Source organism: Myotis daubentonii, chromosome X, assembly GCF_963259705.1.
Source record: "Myotis daubentonii chromosome X, mMyoDau2.1, whole genome shotgun sequence".
Classification (NCBI taxonomy): domain Eukaryota; kingdom Metazoa; phylum Chordata; class Mammalia; order Chiroptera; family Vespertilionidae; genus Myotis; species Myotis daubentonii.
In genome coordinates, this window is record NC_081861.1 from 116,890,257 (window position 1) to 116,916,905 (window position 26,649).

A 26,649-nucleotide genomic window follows, 5' to 3' on the forward strand; every position below is an offset into this window, starting at 1 on the left:
GCATCTCCTATCCAAGTCAGAAATAGCTCTTTGGAAGCTTAAATTTTCATCCCTGATTTTTTTTTCTTTTGAAAATCAAAACTGCCCTTTTCCAATCTTCCAGACCACCCCTAGTGGTTTGCCATTTGACTTGCCAGTTTTATTAATGTCCTGAGATGTAATTTATCTAGATCAAGAGAGTTAATTCTGAGCAGCTGGGCACTTTCTGATCTCTTTACCCCTCTTGAGCACCAGTTCCCTCTCATTGCTATTTGTTTTAATCTCTACAATCAGAATATTATACCTCTTGACATACAACAAACAGACCCCAATAGGAATTGAAGGTCTCCCACTTTTGTTTTCCATTCCCCAATATTATACTGTCTTCTCCAAAAGCAGATCTGTCTTTTCCTTGACCATTCTATTACTCCAAATATACCTTAAAAAGACAGTATGTCACCCTAAATCTTTTTTATACTTTCATGAAATCACGCTTCTACTCTATACAATTTTAATTTTTACTTAACTGTCTTCCAGTGCTCTGTTATAAGCAAGTTTATATAAACTTATGATACTTTGGAATAGGTTATGTGAGAAGATCAGAAGCGATTTGATCGTTATTTTTTAAAATTTTCCTTATGAAGAAAGCTCTTCCCTGCATATGGATGCCATCTCTTTCTGAGTATGTGTGGAGGAAAAAGATGGGAACACTTCCAATAGATTTCAAACAACTTCTGTTTAAGGGACTGACTGGACCACCTGGTTTACCAACTATATTGCTCAAGGGATAGTTTTCATTGGCAGACAGAATACATGGTAGAAATAGTGGAGGTTAAATAAGGAAGGTTTTGAATTTGCCAGTTACCACTCTTGGTGACAGTGGGTGTTGATAGAAAATAGCAGGCTAGGATTCCAGATACATTCAGAAATGCTGTGCTGTTGCAATTTGCATTACCCAAAACAGTTCCATTTTTCTAATCATAACCTTATAAAGATACAGCCACCTTTCTTAATTGTCTGTCACCTTATTGTCTTTCTTACATGTCTTTCTTACTTGTGTGTCCATGAAGCTGTTTATCCTAAAGCTGTATCATTGAAAGATAAATGTTACATCCAGAAGATAAGTATAGAAGTGAATTAAAATGCTGGAGTTAACACATACATTCCCAGTGCTAGTTTCGCTATCTAGATCCATGCTTCTCAATCTTCAATGTGGGGGAATAAGGTGAAGATCTTATTAAAATGCAGTTCCCTGATGATACTTGTGCCAATTAACTGATAACTACATTTTGAAAAACATGGTCATGGCTTCTGAAGTAGACAAAAAGTAATAAATATAATAAATATACAGGCAGAATTATATGGAGATGGCTTGGGGCCAAATATTAATTCACACAAATACAATTTCTCACTGATCATTGTAAATTTCTCCTATGTGGGGCAGTGAGAAAAAAGAATCTCACAAATAATTTTACTAGTGTCTTTATATGAGTTGGTATCACTTGGATAAATGGTCAATCTTTCAGATTTCTTTGCTTTCCTCCTGCTCCCCTCTAGAATAGAATCTGGATTAACAGGTGAAGGAAATTTACAAGGCATACATAACCTATGGTCGCTATATAGGTCTCTGTATTCTCCTTAACCCTCTGGTCTGCCTGGTGAGTGTCTACCCTACTGACCACGTGGCTGTGAATTTGTATTTTCATCATGAAATTCAATGCCCTGCTCACTAAACTACATTGGTTGCTAAAGGAATTCTTAAATCTGTGAGTTACCACTGAAGAACACTTAAAATTATAAATACATAATTATGATACTTCTGAAAGCAAGTACAATTATCATTATGGGTAAGGATGACTTCCAAGAAGTAACAGCAACATGAAGCCACTCGACACATTTTTGGGGAGAGGGGAAGCATGAGAACTTGGTGTTTAAAGATATAACATTGTGTAAAAAACAAGAGAACCTATGGCCATAATTATTGTGATTTTATTTTAAAAGGGAAAGAACAGACAAATAATTTAGAAAAATAATTTAACACTAAAAATAGAAAAATAATTTAATGCTAAAAAGACCACTTTAAGGAATACTTAAGTAAAGCTATTTTACTGCTCAACTGCTATCTCATAAACTGATATCAATGTAAATTTACACTATTTGAGAATTTAAAAAATGACCAAAACGATTGGTAGAAATTAATTTAAAAACAAATTATCTCCAATGAAACTCTATAGCATACTAAAGATAGAATTTTAAGCAATACTTGAAATATTCAAATTCAGAATAAACCTAGATTTCATTAATGGGAAAATATCAGAGTTACATGATTATTCTCCATGAAGACATAACCAAACTTTGTGCAGTAAATTTGCTTAGAAATGCCAAAGTGATATTTCCTCTTAAATAATACAGTTCTGTATCCTGAGGTTTCACTTATTATATTCCTCTCATTGAAAATAAGAATATATTATAAATAAAACTAATATAATTCTATGCTGTGTATTATAAGTATACTACAGGCCTGATGCAAAAATTCATGCACAGGTGGGGTCTGGCTGGCCTGACCCCAATTGAAGCCCTACTGGGGCTGGGCCAGTGGTGGGAGGGGACCAAAGGTGGTTGGCCGATCCCACCCCTGATCAGGCCGGTTGGCCAGCTGCACTGTGCATCATAGCAAGCAGTCATTCTGGTCTTTCTGGTTGTTCTGGTCATTCCAGGTGCTTGGCTTTTATATATACAGATAGACAAATAATAGACAAAGCTAGCTGATGTTACTACTTTTTTTAAAAAATATATATTTCATTGAATTTTTTACAGAGGAGGGGAGAGGGATAGAGAGTTAGAAACATCAATCAGCTGCCTCCCTTACACCCTCTATTGGGGATGTGCCCACAACCAAGGTACATGCCCTTGACCAGAATTGAACCTGGGACCCTTCAGTCTGCAGACTGATGCTCTATCCACTGAGCTAAACCAGTTAGGGCTGATGTTACTACTTTTAATCCATTGTACTTCATAATCACCTTTGTATTCCAAATACTTCCAAATTGCCACATATCTGCTGCATCCTTGTCATATCTTTCTCTTATTCTTCCTGGCTCTCCTTTGAGGAGTAGCATTAGTATGACTAGACTCACTCATTCACATATTGGAATAATATTTGGAGTTATACATATTTTGAGGAATACCAAATACTTCAATATATATCTGATACATAATTTGAAAAAGAAACATCTTAGTTGTAAATGAACTACATAAATTCTCACCCAGTGTAAATGCATTTAACTTTCTCTATAGTTTCAAATCCACATATATTAAAAACTTAGAATTTGCATGCCCAATACTTCTGAAGCCATAGCTTCCAACTTCTGAATATTTGGTTGCCTCCTCAGGACATAATGAATATTCAATAATTACTGATCATAAGAAAGCCCAAAATATATAGTTTATAAAAACAGCCATAATTACTTAACTTGGACTATTTTAGTAATAGTTAAAATTTAAGAATTAAAAGCTCAAAACTCATTTATAATAATGACTATATAATATGCTAGCTATTAAAATGAGATCAGGCCCAGCTAGAGTGGCTTGGTGGTTGAGGTTGAGCTATGAACCAGAAGCTCAGGGTTCAATTCCTGGTCAGGGCACATGCCCAGGTTTCAGGCTCAATTTCCAGTATGGGGCATGCAGAAGGCAGCTGATCAATGATTCTCATCATTGATATTTCTATCTATCTCCCCTTGTCTCTGAAATCAACAAAAATAAAAAAATGAGATTGGTTTTCTTAAAATTAATAATTCTGTTAAGCAAACAAAAGGAAAATATGAAAGAACTCAAGAATGTATAGGCTATAACTAAAATTCTACTTATTAACACTTGAAATTACAAAGCTATGTGTGAATATTTTTAATTTTCAAGAGTTTTTGAAGAACATTTGTGAATAGCATGTAGAAATACAAATAGATATGCATCTCTGTCTTTTACATTATTTGATGAAATTATTGATAAGAAACACAATATTAGTAATTCATGATAACATGTATTACAGTATATCTTCTAGAATTAGCATAATAATGGATATTAGTGATTGACACAATTTGAGATAACAAATGCAAAATTATGTACACATACTTCCAATGCTTCACTCAAGATTAAACAGATGTTTTCTGAGATATTATACTATATATTCTATTATAGCTGAAGTCAGATATTAAAGAGCATTATTCTTTTATTATCTTTAGTTCCCCAGTGAGTCAATAGAAGTATTAACTTTGCTTATGAATAAATTAAATAGAATTTTGAACCTACAAAATAAGAACAACAATTTAAAGTGGTTTTTGAATAGAGAAGTAATCTGTTAAAAGTATTTCTGATTTGAATAGCAACAAAACAATCAGTAGGGTTATGAGATGAGGAATGAATGAACATTAGGTTGTTGCCAGTTTTTCACTATTGTGAACAATGCTAAAAGAACATTCTTTATAGTTTTCCTTATAAACCCATTTGCCAATACCTAAAAGTAGAATTGCTGACTCATTAGAGAATTGATATCTTTATTAGATACTAGAGGCTCAGTGAACGACTTCATGCACAATTGAAAGGAAATTAATTAGAGGAAATATTTTTTAAAAATATATTTTATTGATTTTTTACAGAGAGGAAGGGAGAGAGATAGAGAGTCAGAAACATCGATGAGATAGAAACATCGATCAGCCGCCTCCTGCACATCCCCCACTGGGGATGTGCCCGCAACCCAGGTACATGCCCTTGACCGGAATCGAACCTGGGACCTTTCAGTCCGCAGGCCGATGCTCTATCCACTGAGCCAAACCGGTTTCAGCAAGAGAGGAAATATTTTAATATCACTATTTGCTCTTTCTCTATAATAGAAGTGTCAACCAAATTCATGATCGACAATGACAGATTGAAACACATGTGTGATTGGCACCAGCAACAGTTTTATATGTATCACACATGCACAAGTCAACTTAGCCATATATATATAGTACTGGAGGCCCGGTGCACAAAAATTTGTGCACTCGGGGGGGTCCCTCAGCCCGCCCTGTGCCCGCTCTGCAGTCTGGGACCCCTCGGGAGATAACGACCTGCTGGCTTAGGCCTGCTCCCGGGTGGCAGAGGGCAGGACCAATCCCTAGGTGCAGCCCCTGGTCAGGCTCAGAGCAGGGCCGATTGGGGAGTTGGGGCGCCGCCCCCTGTCATGCACAGAGCAGGGTGGATTGGGAGGTTGCGATGCCACCCTCAGTCATGCTTAGGGTAGGGCTGATTGGGGTGTTTGGGCACTGCCCCCTGTCACACTGATCCCGGTGCCGGGAGGCCTCTCAGCTCCGCTGATCCTGGTGCTGGGAGGCCTCGCAGCTCCGCTGATCCCGGTGCTGGGAGGCATATTACCCTTTTACTATATAGGATAGAGGCCTGGTGCACGGATGGGGGCCAGCTGGTTTGCCCTGAAGGGTGTCCTGGATCAGGGTAGGGGTCCCCACTGGGGTGCCTGGCCAGTTTGGGTGTGGTGCTGAGGGCTGTTGGCAGCTGGTCACACACCCTTCAGGGTGGGGGTCCCCACTGGGGTGCCTGGCCAGCCTGGGTGAGGGGATGATGGCTGTTTGCAGCTGGTCACACACCCTTCAGGGTACCTGGCCAGTCTGGGTGAGAGCTGAGGGCTGTTTTCAGGCTGGTGGGTGACTGAAGTTCCCAACTGCTCCTTTTTTCTTTTTCTTTTTTATTCTGGGCCAGCTTTAGCTCTGGCTCCAGCTCTGAGGCCTCTGCTGCTGAAAGCAGGTATCTGGTTTGTTTGGGTTCTATAATCAAAACAATATATAACTCCAGCTCTGAGATCCTGGCTAGCTGGAAGCAGGTTTTGGGGGTTTTGTTTAGCTTCTATATTTGTAACTATGTTTCAAACTGCAAGTTCAGATGCCGGCAAGGCAGGCGGGGAATGTTGGAATCCTCCGTCACTGAAGCAAGCAAGCCTCATGTTAGTTTCAAGCTGCCTGGCTGCCGGCTGCCATCTTGGCTGGCAGTTAATTTGCATATCGCCCTGATTAGCCAATGGGAAGGGTAGCGGTCTTACGCTAATTACCATGTTTCTCTTTTATTAGATAGGATAGTTATATATATATATATATATATATATATATATATATATATATATATATATAATAAACTTGCTTAATTAGACCTGCTTTCTGATTTAGCTAAACTTTTTCTAGCCCAGTGAAGCACCCCAACCCCCAACTTCTCTTTCAGGTAATTGTCAGCAATGCAGCAGTAAATACCAACAGGAAGCAGATTATTGTTATAGATCATGCAGGGAGAACAAAGGGTAAAATATTTATTTATTTTTTTTATTTTTTTTTTAGATTTTTTTTTATTGCTTAAAGTATTACAAAGGGTATTACATATGTGTCCATTTTATCCCCCCGCCCTAGACAGTCCCCTAGCCTCCCCTATTCCCCAGTGTCTTATGTCCATTGGTTATGCTTATATGCATGTATACAAGTCCTTTAGTTGATCTCTTACCCCCCTACCTCCTGCCCCCCAACCCTCCCCGGCCTTCCCGCTGCAGTTTGACAATCTGTTTGAGGCAGCTCTGCCTCTGTATCTATTATTGTTCAAAAGTTTATAATGGTCTCTATTGTCCATGAATGAGTGAGATCATGTGGTATTTTTCCTTCATTGACTGGCTTATTTCACTTAGCATAATGCTCTCCAGTTCCATCCATGACGTTGCAAATGGTAAGAATTCCTTCCTTTTTACAGCAGCATAGTATTCCATCGTGTAGATGTACCACAGTTTTCTAATCCATTCATCTACTGATGGGCACTTAGGCTGTTTCCAGATCTTACCTATGGTGAATTGTGCTGCTATGAACATAGGGGTGCATATATCCTTTCTGATTGGTGTTTCCGGTTTCTTGGGATATATTCCTAGAAGTGGGATCACAGGGTCAAATGGGAGTTCCATTTTCAGTTTTTTAAGGAAACTCCATACTGTCTTCCATAGTGGCTGCACCAGTCTGCATTCCCACCAGCAGTGCACAAGTGTTCCTTTTTCTCCACATCCTCTCCAGCACTTGTCGTTTGTTGATTTGCTGATGATAGCCAGTCTAACTGCAGCAGTGTTTGACTATATTCTGCACAGTGAGAAAACCTGAAGTCATTTTCAAGGTCCACCATTTCTTCTTTTCAGTCTGGTCAAGTTTCTAAACTTTCTAAATCTCTGTTTTCAAGCTAATGAAAAGAAAATAGGATTCTACTGAGTCTTCTATCTACCTACTCCAGGGCTTCTGTGAGGATCGAATGAGATGAGGCATGGGAAAAGGTTTCACAGACATTTGGTTAAAGTATAAAATGTTTGCACCTGGCTATAAAGCAAGTCGTGTTCCTGGGCTGAAGAAACTCCAAGGAGGCTAGTTGCCAGGGAGAGGAAGCCAGGCGTTGCTATGTGATGTCATTACCCAGTGCCCACAGCTACTGTTTCTGGGCTGGGCTGGACTTTGGGCCACATTTTGCACCATGGGGTCTTGGCAGCATCGGCTGTGATTTGGTGGCGTGTCGCTCTCAGGTGGTAGCAGAGTCTGTGTCCCACTTGGGGAAAGCTGAGTGTTGCTTTGTGGGCACCAGGTCGGTGGTGCTGTTTATTGTTAAATGGCCTGTCACTAGGGAGAGAAAGCTGGACATTGCTACGTGACATCATTACCTGGTGCCCACAGCCACCATTTTCAGGCTGGACTGGCCTGTGGGCCACATTTTGCACCATGGGGTCTTAGCAGCGTCAGCTGTGCTTTGGTGGGCTATTGCTCCGGGGTGCTGGTGGGGCCTGTGTCCCACTTGGGGGAAGCCAAGTGTTCCTTTGTGGGTGCTAGGTCCGCAGTGCCATTTCTCTGTAAATGGCCAGTGCACGTCATGGCAGCTCCTGCATTGAGCGTCTGCCCCCTGGTGGTCAGTGCATGTCATAGTGACTCGTCAAACGGTCAGACACTTAGCATATTAGCCTTTTATATATATATAGTAGTAGCCCTGCGCATGAATCCATGCTTGAGTAGCTCGCTGCTGCTTGCCTTAGCTGGCCACCCCACCCACCGCCGCTGGTAGCTCTCCACCACTCATAACTTGCGGCCCCACCCTCCTGTAGCTCTCCGTTGTTCATAGATTGGTCGTGACATTGTGGCATCCCAACTAATTTGCATATTCCTCTATTATTATATTAGATAGATTGTAAATTAGATTCCACCAGCAACAGGAAATGGCATGAATTTATCATTTCTATTTGCATAGCACTGGTTGAACAGATTTGCATGTTTGTTAGCCATTCATTTTTCCTTCTATAGGTTGATTCTTCAAATTGTTTGCACATTTCTATTGGATGGTTTGCTTTCTTTTAAAGATTGATATGAATTCTCTGTATATTCTGGATTTTAGCAGTTATATGCATCTAAAATACAAGTGCATGATTCCTTATCCAGAACCTTATTATTGACTTTACAGGAGAACAATGAAAATATTCATGTAGCTGGAGTGGTAGAAATTACAGAGTTGCATTATAAAAAATAAGTATGGCAGGCTAGATGAAGACCTGAGACCCAAAGATGAAGACTGATATGTTGTGTGAACCAAAGAAGGGGCTTTGGTTGACCACGTTATTTTTCTTGATTTCAGAAACCTTCATGTTTGCTTTATTTTCTATACATGTTTAAGGAAAAACTATTCAGAAGAGAATTCTCAGATATTTTTTGTTTCTTTTTAAAAAAAACAAACAAACAAATTTAATTCAGTGCCCATTTGATTTCTTGAGTTTACAAGTTATGGGAGAATTTAGAGTTATTTAAATAATGACTACAATTTTGGTATAGTACTTAATAGTAAAAAACAAAGGATCTTTAATTTTATTTGAAGTGTGTGCCAATCATGAAGTCAGAATTGAGTTGCTCTTTGCTTTTAAAGAAAATTGTTCTAAAATATAGAATTCTTTATATTTTAAAAAGATACTTCTAGTGTTTAATAATACATTGATAAATACTTTCTATCGAGACTTCAGGAACTGTGTCCAGTTGCCACACGGATAATGGCTTAAAGCTGTGCTATATAGGTTTAAAATAATGGAAATTTTAAAAAATAAATAAAATAATGGAATAAAATAAGAAATAAATAAAATAATGGAAATATCACTGGCCACAATGAATGTGCAAAGCCAGAAAAATATTATTCAGTGACATGACAAAATTACTTTCTGTTATCCATGCTTCTCTATTCCATAGACTCCAATGTATTCCTTAATCCCCTTGGGATATTTAAAGCAGTGTTTTTAAGAATGATTCAGTCAGTCACTGAAGCATATCATTATGGTTAGAGTTCATCAGAACCACATTCAAATGTTGTTTAAGAGTTATAGTGTGCGGCCGTGGCCAGGTGGCTCACTTGGTTGGAGTTGCTGGTTGGATTCCTGGTCAGGGCACATACCTAGGTTGCAGGTTCATTTTGTGGTCGGGGTGCTTATGGGAGGCAGTTGGTCGATGATTCTCTCTCATGTACATGTTTTTCTCTCCCTTCCTCTCTCTCTAAAATTAATAAACATATCCTTGGGTGAGGATTAAAAATAAAGTCATAGTGTGTGAAGTAGTGAATCTGAGAAAGAAAAACACTTAGAAATCGATGGCATTACAAACAATGCTTCAGGCAAAAAAAAAAAAGGAAAAAAGGATAGAAAAGTATTTATATTAAATTATACTGTTTTATGTGCACTGCTAATGTAGACCATGAGAAGACAGACATTCTTTCACTTGTTCATTCATATATTCAATAATTTGTGATTTTCAACCAGGGGCGATTTTATTATCTGGCGGAATTAATCAATGTCTGAAGATATTTTAAATTTTTTATTTATTGATTTTCTTTAGTGAGAGAGAGAGGAAGGGAGAGAGAGAGAGAGAGAGAGAGAGAGAGAGAGAGAGAGAGAGAGAGAAACATTGATTTGTTGTTCCACTCATTTACAAATTTATTGGTTCATTCTTGTATGTGCCCTTCCTGGGGATCAAACCTGTAACCTTGGTGCGTTGGGATGACGCTCTAACCAACTGAGCTACCCAGCCAGGGATGGAGCTATTTTGGGTTTCATGCCTGAGCGAGGAGGAAATGCTGCAAAACATCCTATAATACACACAGCAGTGCCCTACAACAACAAATTATCCAGGCCAAAATGTCAGTAGTCCTGAGGTTAAAAAACCCTGACTTTGCATGTTTATCAAAACTACTTGTTCTGGATCTAAACCCTGTGATTCATCAAGTAAAATCTAACTTTATATATGTATTATATTTGAGCAAATACATAGAACCTATAGTGTAGTAATTAAGTATCCAAATATGCATTAGGCAGACCAGTGTTCAGATCTCACTCCTACCATTTGTTAGCTCGTGCCTTAGACAACTTCCCTAACCTCTCATGACTCTAGTTTTTTCATCTGAAAAATGATAATAATGCCTGCTGAATGGCTCTGTGGAGATTGAGTGAGAATAATTACGATTTATGTAAAGAGCATAGCAGAAGGTTTATGTTTAGTAAGTTCTCAATAAATAGTAGCAGTTAGTATCACCTATGCATATACTAAATTACTTGATTCTGACTTACTATGAATATCCTGGCCACATACCATATTTCATTGTTTCTAAGATATCATTTATTAGAATATGCATCATTATTTTATCTTTCACTAAGAAAAAAAGGGCTGCCAATTAGACTCTGACACACTGATATTTATAAAATGTGTCCCAGTTTCAGAGCTGTTAACCTGTGAAAATACAATGTGGGCCTTAGAAATTATTACTGTAAAGCCCATCAGAGAATCTTTTCTTAGGTACAAGTGAACAAGTCTGCCATTAATGACATTCAGCTTCAAATTCACTTAGGATACAAGAACAGAAGCAGCTTCCCAGGAAGGCAGGATCAGGCATATCTCTCCTGTGGGATTTGAAAGTAGATCCATCCAAGAACCTGTCCTCTTTGCAGCACCTGTCCATTCCCAAATGACAGCTCAGGTGCAAAGGGAAAGACTCATATATAGGGGCTGGGTCAACCCTGTCCTAGAAACCTCGTGCGTTCCAGGGGCCAATGAGCATCTTATAACATAGGTGGAGTTTCCAAGATCCATGAAAGGTACATGCTCAGTTACAAGAGTTACTATACTCAGAGGATCCCTAAAATTATAGCTTTCCATTAGACATCTGTAGTTCATCCATAGAACTCCTCAATCAGCTGTAATTTACCAATCAGTTTTTTTCATGCAGAAGCAATGTTGCCTACCAACACAGTTGACATTCCAACTTTATCAGGTTTCCAGGGAGAATACAGTTAGAAGGTCCAAAGGTCAAATTCTCATGCAGGGAGGGCAAAATATGTTGTGAACCCTTTATCTACAATAATGTGTCATTTTCATACATTTTATAATTAAAGATACTAAAATTCATAGACTTTAAGTGACTTGCCCCAACTCATGAATTAATAAGCCTAGAACCCAGATGTTCTTATCTGTTAACTTCCAACAACACTGTAATACACTAAAGCAGGAGTCAGTGAACTACAGTCCGAGGGCCAAATTCTATCCACCACCTGTTTTTATAAATAAGATATTATTGGAATACAACCACACTCATTTGTTTATGTGTTACTTTCACACTGCAATAGCAGAATTTAGGTATAACAGGAACCATATGGCCCACAGAGCCTAAAACATTAACTGCCTTACCCCTTATAGAAAATGTTTTTTGAGCTCTGCTCTAAAGTATAACTATAAGCTGTTTGACTGTGTCCATGAGCCTATGTAAGGATGTCAAAGGCAAAATAGGTTTCTCATGTTTTATCTGTAAAAATAACTACCGATATAATTTCTCTGTGTACCTGAACGTTTTTAGAGCCACAGATACCAAACATTTTTCTACATCAACAGTTGGCTACCTTTTTCTGTAAAGGGCCAGAGAGCAAAGGTTTTAGAATATATTTTAGCATTTGTGGGCCATATGATTTCTGTTGCAAGTCATGACAGAATTAGAACTTAGATAGCCAGGTAGAGCCTGCGCTCTTCACCACTAAGGATTAGGAATGTTGTAAAACCTGGGGAGAACCAGTTTCAATAAATGACTCTTCTTAAAGCAGTGTCCTGTGTTGCCATTAAACTTGATTAGAAATTTAGTCCTCAGTTAAGAACTGTATGTATAAAATTTTTCAGAGTAAATGCATCAGGTTACCACAAATAAGTACTTCCCTCCAAGCAATGTTATATTTGACTATTCCCCTTGGGAATCTGCTTATAACTGCTATCTGTTTTTTACATTACTTTAGTCTAATCTTAACAGCAGCCAGAAGGATCTATTAAAAAATGTCAGCTCACATTGTTCCTCTACTGAAAAACCTTCTGATGGTTCTTAATCTCACTCAGTAATAGCCAAAGTCTTCACATAGTTTGTCTGGCAGGACCTATCCTCCCGAACATCTCTGGCTTGCTTCTTGCTACTCTCCCCTGGCTCATTAGGCTCTACTCACCCTGGTTTTCTTGTTTTTGTTTAAATTGAACAGACTCCTGCCCCAGGGCCTTTGCACATGCTGTTTTCCCTGCATAGATTGTTCTTCCCTGAGATAGCTGCTTGATTCATTCCCTCACTTCTGCCTAATCTTTATTTATTCAAATGCTGCTTTCTCAATGAGGCTTTCCCTGGAGGTACTTTCTCAAATGTTCACCTCCCACATATATATCTCCTATTCCCACCTGATGCTTTATGTTTTTCTCTTTAGAAATTTTCACCCTCTGATTGATCATAATTTCTATTTTATTGCCCATTGTCCCCGTTGGAGTATAAGCTTCACAAGAACTGGAAAATTATCTGTTTTATTTAGTTATGTATCCCATACTTAAGTAGTGTTTAGAACATAATAGGTGCTCTTATCTTCAGTAAATATTTACTGACTGAAGTAATATATTGGGTGTTTGGGGGGCAAGATTTTTTTGCAAAAATAATTCTGCTGTCTAGCTGGTTTGGCTCAGTGGATAGAGCATTGGCCTGCATACTGAAGGGTCCCAGGTTCCATTCTAGTCAAGGGCACATGCCCGGGTTGCAGGCTTGATCCCCAGTAGGGGACGTGCAGGAGGCAGCCAATCAGTTATTCTCTCTCATCATTGATGGTTCTCCCTCTCTCTCTCCTTCTCCCTTCCTTTCTGAAATCAATAAAAATACTTAAAAAATAATAATTCTCCTATTAAGACTTTGAAACCCTTCTGTATGAGTGGAAGGCTTATAAGGTAGGATATTAGTATCATTAGTTGATGGTCACACCTATGTCCACTCTTTTATTGGCCTTGAACATGTTAAGTATGTCCCTTGGTAGATTATATCTTCTTGGTTTCATAACACTTGCCACTTTAAAAGTCAATACTGCATTATGTTTTGTATATTTGGACAGATTATTTTTGAAATCCATAAATCACTAAATCAGAAAAAAATATATATCCCTTTAGTGGAATGCCCTTGATTAGCCCAGAATAGAAAGAGAGAACCTGTCGTTCTTTGTCAATCAGCTTGGCGTGTACTTAACAGCATGCAGTTACAGTGAAGGAGAGCTGTGTTGCCCTGGTCTAGCAAACCTAATTGTAGATAAATAAAAGAACAGTCACCCAGCATGAGGGAAAAGAAAGAAACCGAATGGCACAATGTTGTGTTTTTCCATCCATCAGCCTTCATTTGTCAGAGTCTGCCTGACAATCTAGGCCAGAGAAGTCAGGCTCTAACACAATATTGATTCCATTTCATTTTTCGTTTCTTGCTATCCTTCTTAGCAAACAGTTTGTATGTGAAATGAGAGATGATGCAGTCGATAGACATGTCCAGGGCACATTTATTTTAAAGGCTTACTTTGTTTTTGTCATCCCAGAAAGCCATATGTGTGTGGGGTTTTTTTGTTTGTTTGTTTCACTATAATGTTGTCATTGTTAGCTCTTGCTGCAGTAACAAACAATCCCCCAACCCCAGGGATTTATAACAACAGATATGCATTATTCACTTATGTGTCTTCAGATTAATAGCAGCTTCCTCTATACTATGGATCATTATCAAGTTTTCTCATTCTAAATTGTGGATCTGCACCAAATATGTTATTCTAGAACCCAGGCTGAAAGAGAACTTTCTACATGGTACATTATTCTTCTATAGTGGAAGATAGAAGCTATAGATACTAGAAAATCTTGAGTTGCCCTTAAAGACCCAGCTCAGAGCTGTCATAGAGTCACTTCTGCCCACAGTTAATCAAAGCGAGGCACATGGTCAAGCCCAAAGTCGATGGTGAGGAAGGTGTATTCACCTACAGGACAGCCATGTTCACGGAGTCAATGAAAAATAATGAACTAATAAACCAAAGTATTCACAAATATATTAGAATTTAATTGATTCCCATATGCATTTTTTTTACATTTCAACATCTCTGAAATTGAGGTATATCCCACAATAGTGTCAACAAAATCTAATTTCTTTTTTAAAGCTTTCTTAGCAGTTCATAAAATAATAGTGAACCTTACAATCCATAATATCTTAGATTTAATAGAATAAACTATGGATTTGGGTTATTGACAAAATAGTCAAATGGTAGGACATACTCTTTACAAATAAGTAAAGTAAGTTAATGAGCATTTATGCTTGTTAAGGAAAAAGTTGTCATTTTTATCTAGAATTTATTTGTTTTCAGTAGCAGCATGCATATCTCATTGAGAGCTGAATGAAAAACTATGCATTAGTAGTAAATCATATCTCTCTATTCTTATATTCATATATGAATGCATATACCTATTTGTAGAACATCAATTAGAATACGAAGTGTCATTCCATTGTTTAAAAGCTTTTTGTGGCTTCTCCACTAAGGTGCTGAAGATGGTATAAAATACCATTTTTTCCTCTGGTTCTTGCCATTTACTCCTGCACCATGTATTTCTTCCCATTCCCCCACATTGGCTCTCCATGCTGCCTCCAATTCCTGTCTTGCATAATTCAGATTTGCTCTTGCAATACTGTCTATTGTCCATCCCATTGTCAACCAAGTATATGAGCTGCTTCTGTTCCAAGCCTTTGCTTAAGCCTTTCTTCCCCCATGAAGCCTGTCCCTATCCTCATGTCCTTCAAACACAGCATTGATCACTTCCTTCTCTGTACCCCACTTTGCATTGCACTTAGCTGGTCCTTATACCTGTTATATGGGATTAATATGGGATTGCTTGTCTGTATCCTTAACAAAGGATTACCTTATACCTTGTAGTATTCGCAGTTCCTAGCCAACATGCTGAAATGGAGTAAATATTCAATATATGTTTGTCAGCTGAACAAATGAATGAACAAATGTTGGAACATATATGCAAAGGCTGTTCATATCCTCCTTATATTGTCACATATATGTATATACATATATGTTTATATATTCTAAGGTTAACAATCTATACATATAAAAGGCTAATATGCAAAGTGTCCCCTCAGGAGTTCGACCAGGAGACCAGGAGTTCAATCACTTGCTGTGATGTGTGCTGACCACCAAGGGGGCAGCACAGAACAAAGGAAGGCCCTGGCTGGCAGCTGGCAGCCGGGGATGGAAGGCCCCAGCCGGCAGCTGGAAGGCCTCGATCATCCCTGACCACTGGCCAGGCCTAGGGACCCTACCTGTGCACGAATTTCATGCACTGGGCCTCTAGTAGGTAAAATAATGGAAATGGAAATAAGTTTAAAATAAGAAAGAAAACAAGGTAAAATGTATCTCTGTTATAATATCCTAGGAACATCAAATTTCCAGTTTTAAAAACATGTATAATGAACTTAATATTGAATTAGAAATATAATGTTCAATGAATCATTTCTTAGAAAATGCAAATATATTAATTTGCATATGAATTGTTACTTTCACCCTCAAGGGTGTTGTCTAGTCTTTTTTTTTATCACTAACCATTGCTTCAGTGCTTCTCAGACTACCAACTTCCCAATATTAATAATGCTATTAATAATAAATTAGTAAGACTGAAGGTGCTTACTCCATTTCAAAAACATATCAGGGCTGAATTTAAAAATACACCGTGATATTATCCTAGTGAGCATTAATGAAGGCTTATTCCCTATCACCTAATTAATAAACATTATGTTCTTAAAATTATGCAGGAAATTATAGTGACCTGTCAATACTCTGATGAAAATAAAATGCTATAAATCACATTATAAGGGTCTTAACTCCTGGTGTACAATCTTACATTGCTGGGGATATATTCAGAATAAGGCAGGGAAAAAATCTAGATGGAAATGTTCTATTATTAGAAGTGAGTTGTTTTTTGTTGTTGTTGTTAAAATCACATGAAGACTTTCTTGTCTCAATGTTCATTGAAATTGAATACTTTCTACTTACAAAAATTGGCCACTATAATTAGCTGTGTTTCCATTTCAGTGGTGACCTCCTTTACCTCATCTTAAATCATGTAAAGGTGTGAGGTCATTTGTGAGACAAAAGGTTTATTCAGCCGAAACCGGTTTGGCTCAGTGGCTAGAGCGTTGGCCTGCGGACTGAAAGGTCCTGGGTTCGATTCCGGTCAAGGGCATGTACCTGGGTTGCAGGCACATCCCCAGTGTGAGATGTGCAGGAGGCAGCTGATTGATGTTTCTCTCTCATTGATGTTTCTGGCTCTCTATCTCTCTCCCTTCCTCTCTGTAAAAAATCAATAAAATATATTTAAAAAATATTTCTTAAAAAAAAGGTTTATTCAGACCAGTTCCCTGACCTGGTTATTATCAGTCTGGCAATCATAAACCCACACAAAGACACCTTTGAAGCATTTTAAAGCTGTGTAAGAATTTCTTTCCTTTGCTATGGGAAGATACAGTATTTTCTCTCAATTACACCCTGGAAGGATATTATAGAATGTGTTGGAGTTGAAGAGGAGGAGAAAAAATAACATATGAAGAAATATGACTGCCAGTTTTATCACATGCACACATACACACTATGCACAGCAGAGTAAGGGATAAAGTGGAGGTTTAGTTGGACACGTGCTGATTGTAATCTCAACTCTGCCATTTGCAAGTTAAGTTATCTTGGACAAATTAACTCAGTACCCCTCAGTTTTGACATCTGTAAAATCAGACAACACCCTTTTTGTAGGAGGGTATGTATTAGGGGGAAAATGTATGAAACACACAGCGTTTGTCACAAAGTAAACTTTTTAAAAGATGTATTTTTTGTTGATTTCAGAGAGGAAGGGAGAGGGAGAGAGAGAAACATCATTGATGAGAGAAAATGATTGATTGGCTGCCTCCCGTATACCCCACACTGGGGATGGAACCCACAATCTGGGCATGTGCCCTGACCAGGAATTGAACCATAACCTCCTGGTTCATAGGTCAACACTCAACCACTGAGCCATGCTGGCTGGGCTCACAAAGTAAACTTCTAACAACTCTATTAATATTAGTACAGCAGTTAGTATCAATATAGAGTAGTTTGTTGGCCTTTTCAGCACAGCTAAGGATTTTAGTACATTTTTTTTATCTTTGCACAGTCATATAGTTTGGCTGGGGGGTTTTTTGTTGCTGTTTGTTTTGCTTTGCTTTTTTATTTTTTCATGTCGAGTTTTAATTGCATGGAGGGCTATCAAAATTTTAAAACTTATTTCATGCATACTTCCATTTTCTAAGGATCATTATTTGCTTTTTATGGTGTGTTTTTCTCACATTGATTTAAGAAAAATATACTGAAGAATATTTGAGTGTATTTAATTGGATATATAAGTTGACCCTTCAAGCAATATTTGACCCTGAATAACTGACCTGCCTGTTAACTAATAAATTCACACCACAAGTAAATGTAGTGAGGTAAATTGTAGAAATGCATCTTCAAAATGGTCTTTCTAAAGTGATTTTTCAAAGGTACCTGTAATGAGAGATCTAGTTCGGCAAAACAGTGCCAAGGAGAAGTAACCACAAATACTTTAGAGATGAATGTGGTTTCTCTCACCCATTGCTCTATTTCTGTAAGACCAGCTGTAAATCTCACCCAGGTACTTAAACTCGTCATTATTTCATTGAAAAATGAAGAGGTGACAATCACAGTGATGAAAGGGCATGCTAATAGGAAGCATTTCTATAAAGGGAAATGCTGTGACTTTGCAAAGCTCATTCATCTGAGGACTAAATCTAGGGCTAATTAGGTGGCCTGAAGGAGTATTTTACTTTCTGCAGGTACAAAACCTGGACATTTCACGTGGCATGCCACCTTTTTCTTAGTCCATCTGGCAAGCACCTGCTTAGAACCCACAACTTTAAGTAATATCTGGACTGCCCTAATGTCAGCCTTGTTGCTGTTTCTGTTCATTTGCCAATGAAAAATTCAGATGTTTATGTTCACTTTGTAAGGAAATTCCTTGTAGTATCAAATGCAGTCTCCTAATCCTGTCTATTTACCAGTGCCTTCTGAATAGTAGCATCAGTTCTTTGCAACCTTTAGAATGATTTATTTGGAACTATTGAAGAGTAGAAGTAAAGAGAGAAAGGTGTTAGTGTTAATCATTTGGCTGCATATGAGAAGTATTGGTGAAATTATTGACTATTTATGGTCATTTTCTGAAGGTATAGAATTTACAGTGGGTGCACTTATAAACAATTTTAAAGGAAAGAAGAAATATTCAACCTCTACAAAGCACACTCTGAACTTGACCTTGTTACTATTGGGTAAGGTTTTAAAATAATTTTTAGAATTTCTTATCCTAGAAAATGAATTAATACTTATAATTTGGGGTTCATTTCTTTCATAATTATTGTCCCTAAAGTTCTTGTGCACGTATTTGTGTTTATGTGTCTTGCACGTGTACCCATTTACAAACAGGGTTAGTCCTAATGTTATGGACACTTTTAATCAAAGTGCCTATCTCCTACTGGCATTTATTATAATCAGAACTGAAGAAATAATCTCTTTCAAGAGCTTGTGCTGAGCACCTAGAAGTTGCAAGACATCCAACTGTGTCATATAAGATTATAGTCTTTTGGGTTGAGGACTCCCAGCTCTGCTAGTCTGAGAGAACAGATACAAAGACAATATATAAAGGTAACAGTGGCATGAAGACACGTACACCCAGCAGTGCTGGGAGGTTACAGGGTAGGAAAAGGAGGAAGAGAGATATGGGTTAATCAGGAGTTGTTCTCTGGGGTAGATTTCCCAGGTCCTGACTGACGCCTGACATTGATTAATCGATACTCCATCCTAGTGTTTAACGAGTGTTCCATCCAAAAAGTCTTCTGTAATATTTAACTTCACTTCCTTCAGCTTCAATTTATGCACATTTCTTTTGTTCTCTCTTCAGGAAAGCTAGACAGAAGCCAGTAGCAAAGCACTTTATATTTCTATATATAAAGAGGTTTGTTTGTTTGTTTATTGTGGTTTGTTTTTTTCCAGTGATACTTCTGTCTTCTCCAGACTAAGGAAAAACAAACACGTTTCTTAAAATAATTAAATTGTTTCTCAAGAGTTTTATTTCACTTGACTGCTTAATAGTTAATAAGCCTTGGTACTATGCTTTAAGTGTTTAATCTTGGGAAAGAAACTTAATTTTTACAATGATGTGAAAAGAATTATTTGGTTTCTATTTCAAAACAGAATTTTGGATCCCAAACATCAAATAGAATCCTGTTAAACTAAGAACTTTGTAAAGTAAAATGAACATTAACATTGCTGAGTTTATTGATGTGAAAAAAGTATTAATCATATTCATAAATTGTACTTTTCATTATTGCATTTTACTTTTTTGACAAATAGAGCCTTAGTGTCTGTTTCTCTATGGTAGCATTACAATATAACTTAAGATAACTTTGGATAAATTTCTAAAACTTTAGTGTGTTTCACAAAGACCTTTATTTCTTTTCTCTGCAGTTGAAGCTACTGTTTTGTGCCTCTATATGTCGTGCAGAAATTGATCTGCAATACATGTGGAGTCTCCAAGGGTATAGTTAAATTTAGTAATTTTATTGCTAACTGTGAAGTTAATCTGCACTGTATGTGTTCTTTTCCTCAGGAAACTGAAGTAGCAGTTCAAGCTAAACAGCCGGATGTGGAAGGGATTTTGTCTAAAGGGCAGCATTTGTACAAGGAAAAACCAGCCACTGAGCCAGTGAAGGTAATGAAGCAACCTCTAGCAATATCCATTACCTCATAATGGGTAATTCTTCCCCTGTTGTACATTTGCCATTGGTGTAGTCTATTTATAATCAATGAAATAACTTGTAGAGAAATATTGGCCATACTGCAATAGCAAAGCTGTCTTTTTGATCAACATATCTTATTTATATATTGTGATCTTAAGACTATTAACGAGTCATTGCATTAAAGGACTCATTTCTGTCCTGGTGTGCCGCCATCAATACAAAAAGTAGTCCCACCTTCAAGGTAGATTAAAATCTTTGAGGCTTTATTGCTTTGCTTGCCATCCTGATGCTTTTCATATTGTTTAGCTTCATTCAGATCAAGCTACTGTATCATACTGCCTGTCTCCAACAGCTGTAAAGAATCACAATATGGTCCATGACCTTTCTTTTCTCTGTTGTTCTTTCTTATGAAAAAGGAATCGGCATTTGGGATTCAGTACTTCATTGGGTCAAGAATTGTTAGTGAAATGTCATGTAATTGCTTCTCTCTTGGGTGAAAAAGCTGGCCTGGGAGAAAGCTTTCTACTCCTTTCCTTTTCCCATGTGCATTTGAAGCATCTGACACGTTTATTCATAGGCTATTACATGAGGAGAGGAATGGAAAGCCAGCTCAGTTTTCAAAAATAGCTAATCAATGGCTTCCACTTGCAAATGAGAGTCCAATGATAAATAGATGTTAGGTATGGGTTACCTTATTTTCTGTACCTGCCCAAAATTATAATGGCTACCATTATGATGAAGTTCCCATATGCCTGTAATGGTGGCTGTTTATTGATCAGTCCTGGTTTCTCTAGCTACTGTTGCAGGCTGAGATTTAGTGAGCCTCCCCCTCATGTTTAAAACTGCTCTAAAACAGTGCAGGTCAATAACCTCATTATACAGACCTAGTTTATCCTTGCAGACAACATTACCATGACTTAGACACTGTCCCTAAGGTCACCACTTATACTTGGCCCAACTTCATTTCTAGAATATTGTTGCTTTTCTTTCCAGTTTACAAGGTGCTTTTTCTTAGGTAAAGTTAAACTTTTAACCTCAAAGTAATGTTCAAATACCAGATATTGAAAGGCACCTATTTCTCTAGAAATATCAATGGGGATTTATTGAGTAATACACTGTCCAAATGATAATTTGCATTTAGTTCCAAGCCTGGTCTGATGATTTTCATGAAGTAGCAATGTGTTCAGTATTTATTTATTAATTTCATTTATTTTTATTTTTGTTAATCCTCAAAGGAGGATATTTTATCATTGCTTTTTAGGGAGAGTAGAAGAGAGAGGGAAAGACAGAGGGAAGCATTGATGTGAGAGAAACATCAATTGGTTGCCTCCTGCATGAGCTCCAACCAGGGCCTGGGCCAGGGAGGAGTCTGCAACTGAGGTACATGCCCTTGACTGGAATCGAACACTGGACCCTTTGATCCACAGGCTCACGCTCTATCCACTGAGCCAAACTGGCTAGGGCTGTGTTCAGTATTTAGATGAGAGAGCTAGAGAGGGTCCTGAAAATAGCAATTTCAGGGTTTCTGTTGATACTCTAAGCCAAGCCAGCTCCCTAGCAGACACCTTTCTTGGTTAACAGAGTGACTCCTGTGGCAAGCACTGAAACAGACAAATGGACCATTTTATTTTTTATTTTACTTATTTTTTTAAATATTTTTTATTTTTATTTTTTTACAGAGAGGAAGGGAGAGGGATAGAAAGTTAGAAACATCGATGAGAGAGAAACATCGACCAGCTGCCTCCTGCACACCTCCTACTGGGGATGTGCCCACAACCAAGGTATATGCCCCTGACCGAAATCGAACCTGGGACCCTTCAGTCTGCAGGCCAATGCTCTAGCCACCAAGCCAAACTGGTTTTGGCCAAATGGACCTTTTTTTAGGTCCACTCTGTATACTCTGGTTTGATCCTCAAAGATGTTATGCAGGGTTTCTTAAAATTGTTACAGATTTCAAATGTGCATTTAAATTGGCTTATACATTTGAACCTTTGTAAAAGAAAAACACACAGAGTGAAAAGTCTTAATTGAAAGTCGAGAAAACTTATAAATTTAATTTTCATTATTTTTAGTGAATTTATTGGGGTGACATCCTATCTAATAATAGACAAACATGGTAATTGACCGTACCTTCGCTATACCTCCCATTGGCTAATCAGTGTGATATGCAAATTAACCGCCAACAAAGATGACAGCTAATTTGCATACCGAAGGCGGGGCCACCAGCTCATGATGCTACCCATGGGACCAAGGCCCGGATCCGTGACCTGGCAAGGCGGGGCCGGCAGTGCGTGAGGCTGCCCGTGGAACCCGGGCCTTGGATCTGTGACCTGGCGAGGGAGCAAAGCAATGGAGAAGGGAGAGAGCCCAGGTTGAAGAGTAGGGAGGGAGCCAAGGGCTAAGCAGGGAAGGGAAGGAGTGAGGCAGTGGAGAAGGGAGTGAAGCCTGCCTAGGTGGGCTTCGCTCCCTTCTCTGCTTCACTCCATTCTCTGGAAGCCCTATTCTTGCAGGAATAGGCCAGAAGAAGCCCTATTCTTGCAGGAATCTTCCTGCAACGGGCATCTAGTTGGTTAATAAAATGATATAGGTTTTAGGTCTACAACTCTATAACACATCATCTGTATATTGTATTGTGTGTTCACCATCCCATCAAGACTCCTTCCATAACCATTTATCCACCACTTTTCCCTTGTCTACCCCCCTACCTACTTTTCCCTCTGATAATCACCATACTGTTGTCTGTCTCTATAAGGGTGTTTTTTTGGTGCTTAATTCCTTGACCTTTTTCACCCAGCCCCCCAATTATCTCACCTCTGACAGCTGTCAGTCTGTTCTCTGTATCTCAGAGTCTGTTTCTATTTTGTTTGTTTATTTTGTGCATTAGATTCTACATGTAAGTGAAATTATAAGGTATGTGTCTCACTGACTGGCTTAATTTGTTTTCACTGTATGTAAACAATCCAAGCAATTGATTCTAACTTATCACATCTTCATTCATATCCTCAGCTCCTGGGCTACTTTAAGATCTTGGCTCTGCCATGTCTGAGAATACCTACTTTCTCCTGCCACATTAATGGTATAAAAGGGAAATTATCTTTCAGAAATGAAAGACAGAGCAAGGAGGTGTTAACTTTCCCTCTTTCATATCCCTTAAAACCTTTTTGGCAGAATCAGAACTCTTTTTTCTTTCCTCCTTTTCTCCTTCCCTCCTTCCCCATTTTCTCTCAAGTCATCTCATTTGGGAGAAGCAGAATTTATGTAAAACTCATTCCTGTTCTACCATTTATCTCTTGGGTTTGGAGAATATTAAACATATCAGGTTGATAGTGATGGGCAAGATTAAGGTTGGGGGTGTGGAGAAATAGTTGATTCACCTGCAAACTTTGCCATAAGCTATGGCCTTGAAAACACCTGAAACTTAGCTGGAATTGGTGATAGCCTGAAACACTAGAGGCTCAAAAATGACCTCATAGTTCAGACCATGGAGCCCAGCAATACAGGGCTGCAAGCTGCCAGGCTATGTAAATCTCTGCATGGATTAAAAAATTATTTTTAAAGTTTAGGAATATTTTTCTAAAGAATTATCCATTTCCCTGATAGTCCATAAACAAAGCCCATTTTCAACATAAACAAAGTTTCAACTTTAATTTGTTATACCAAAACTTTTAAATTGTGCTACCTAATGCCTTTTCTCCTTAACTGTCAGGCTTCTCAACCCTTAACAGAAGAAAAAAGGGTCCTAGTAGTCTGTACTACATTTTCATGAAAGAAGTGTGTGTTGTTTTTTTTCATTTTTTGGTATTTTTTTTGGGGGGGGGAGTACCTTTAGAAACTAATAATTATCTAGAAGAAAGTGATATTCTCAAAAAGTAAAATGAAAACCCCTCTTGGTATGTATATAAGATGGAGTGTTTAAATAGATAATTAGTGTGTCCACTGCTTGCAGACATTTTAATTAAGGACACATTAGAGACTGATTCTGTTTCTTAGGAAATTAACTGTCTATTGGCACCTCTACATTCTATATCAGACAGCCTGTTTGTTCAGTTCCTACACTCACCTCACAAGCTGAATCCTGTTTGGGAGCCTCACTCATCTATGTTCTGTTTTTTTGCTTTTTCTTCAATTCATCAACTTCTGTAGGATTTCTTTACTTTTCAAAGGTAGTAAAATCTTAAAGCATGATCAAAGATATAAGCATCTTTATTTTGCTTTCCCTCTCCTCTCTCTCTCTCTCTCTCTCTCTCTCTCTCTCTCTCTCTCTCTCTCTCTCATTCCCCCATTCTCCTCCTCTCCCTCTCCCCCCCACATACACACACTTTTATCTCATTTGATTTGTAAAGTGTTCCATCATCTTAACTTCAAAAATTATTGAAGATTTTTAAATATGTTTTTATTGATTTCAGAGAAGAAGGGAGAAGGAGGGAGAAACATCAATGATGAGAGAGAATCACACCCCCTACTGGGGATCAAGCCAGAAACTTGATCAGGAACAGGTCAATGCTCAACCATACTGGCTGGACAAATGTGCCATACTGGCTGGACAAATTATTGAAGATTTGTTGGATAAGTTAAATTGTTTAACATTTTGCTTAAGCTATACCTTTGGTAATAATATTTTGCAATAATGCTGTTGATGAAATCATTTTAATAGGTTATTATATTTTCTGCAGATTAATGACTAGATCCTCAATAATACCCAGTTTTGCAGTTAAAAAGCAATAAAAACAACTGCCATGAATAGCAACAATATTGACAAATACCAAAAATTTAAGCAATTTGTTATTTGATTTTTTAAATTTTTTAACTCTCTTCTGAACTTAAGTGTTTAGATGACATTTTCTTCAATTCATACTTATTCTTTCTGTTTAACTTTTAACAGATATAAGTATTTCAGAATACTAGTGGATATTAGAACTGAGAGCATTAATGGAATTTTTAATGTCTTGGTTGCTTGCTGGAGTGATAAGATGAAACCAGCTGGTTTGCTTTGCTAACTTTTTAGATTATTACAAAGATATCACTAACATGAATTTAATAATATATTTTATTACTGCTCTTCAATTCTTTTTTATTGTAACAGAAAAAGTAAAGTGTTAGGAGCCTTCTGTATTTGGCCAAAGGGTTCTACCCCAACCTTAACACAAGCAATTGCTGTAGACAAATGGTCAAGAGAACAGTTATAATCTTCCAGGCATAATTTCCACTGATATAAGTTGCAAAATGACAGTATCATTAGTCATTTTCAATTATAGTCATTCAAAACCAGGGATGTATTATATTCCCAGCTGTTTTGTTGTTAATTAACTAGATTAAGCTGTGTTGTTTTTTTTCTCCCAATGAATTTGTTCTACTGCCAACAAACATTTTAGCATTTCTAAGAACTTATTTAGGGTTTGTGTGGGTTTTTTTGCCTGATAATTTTTAATGTATTACTCACAACAGAAATGTCTACTTGGTCAAAGTGTTGCCCAATCAGATATAATTATGACAATATTTGGACTTTACAAATCATCTGTCAGGCATACAATCTCATTTGCCTGGTGCAGATCTCATTTGCCTGGTAAGCACAATTCTATGTCAGTGTTAATAGAAAAAGTGGGGAAAAGAATTGTAGAAAGATAATAAATATAATAAAGAATTTATAATTTATTAATACACGAATAGCAGAATTTCATTTTTTAAAAATTCAAGTTTGCTTTACAACTGCGGAAAAAGTCTTAGACTATGAGAGGCTGAATAAATGTTAATCATTCTTGAATATAAGGAGAGCCCTCACTTTTTCCATTGAGAAGAAATTTATAATAGATTTTTGAGCAACTTGTAGACATACACACTTAGAAATATGGATGAGATTGCCAAATGTTTAATTATATTTAATTTCTTAATGGAGCAGCATGTACATATTTGAAATCTCACATTTTATAAAATAACACACTGATTAGAAATATTGATTTTACCACATTTATCTTTTATGAAATGAGTTCATTCACATTATTCATATGTATATTCCAGAATTCTAGAGCTCACCGTCTTCCAGGTTATTTGAAATACAGCACTAAGTCCCCTTATGATGCTGTTATAGTTCGCTGTCTAAATACAGCTAGCAACATGCCTATAATCAAAAGTTAGGATTACTTTGCTTACCGCAGCAAGGGACAAAGCTCTCCAAAGACTGTGGGGCATCTCAATTAGAAGGGCACTGGCAAGAGCTGTTTAGCGGGTTTGGCTGGCTAGCACATTTTAAAGATAAATTAGGGAAGTGGAGCCATTTTTGGATTAGATGCTGTCAAGAAACAGAGTCAATGTGGTGATCAGGTGCCTTAATTTTTATGTAGAAGGTGAGGGGATTAAAGCAAGGCAGAAAGGCCTTGGCTTTGTCTCATTCCAAACATGGCCCTGTGGTGGCCCTATCCCTGGCTAGTTTATTTTCTGTGACTGTCTTTTGTATTCAATTAA

At 37.7% G+C, this 26,649-nt stretch overlaps 1 protein-coding gene across 5 annotated transcripts in view; it reads left to right on the top strand.

Annotated features, from left to right (window-relative positions):
- DMD (dystrophin) overlaps window positions 1-26,649 on the top strand; it is a 2,282,236-nt gene that overhangs the window by 1,467,726 nt on the left and 787,861 nt on the right. For all 5 annotated transcript variants that reach the window (XM_059679269.1, XM_059679268.1, XM_059679270.1 and 2 more), the window contains one exon: window positions 20,061-20,162. In XM_059679269.1, coding sequence (XP_059535252.1) covers window positions 20,061-20,162 — 102 coding nt within the window. The remainder of the gene's footprint in view (window positions 1-20,060; window positions 20,163-26,649) is intronic.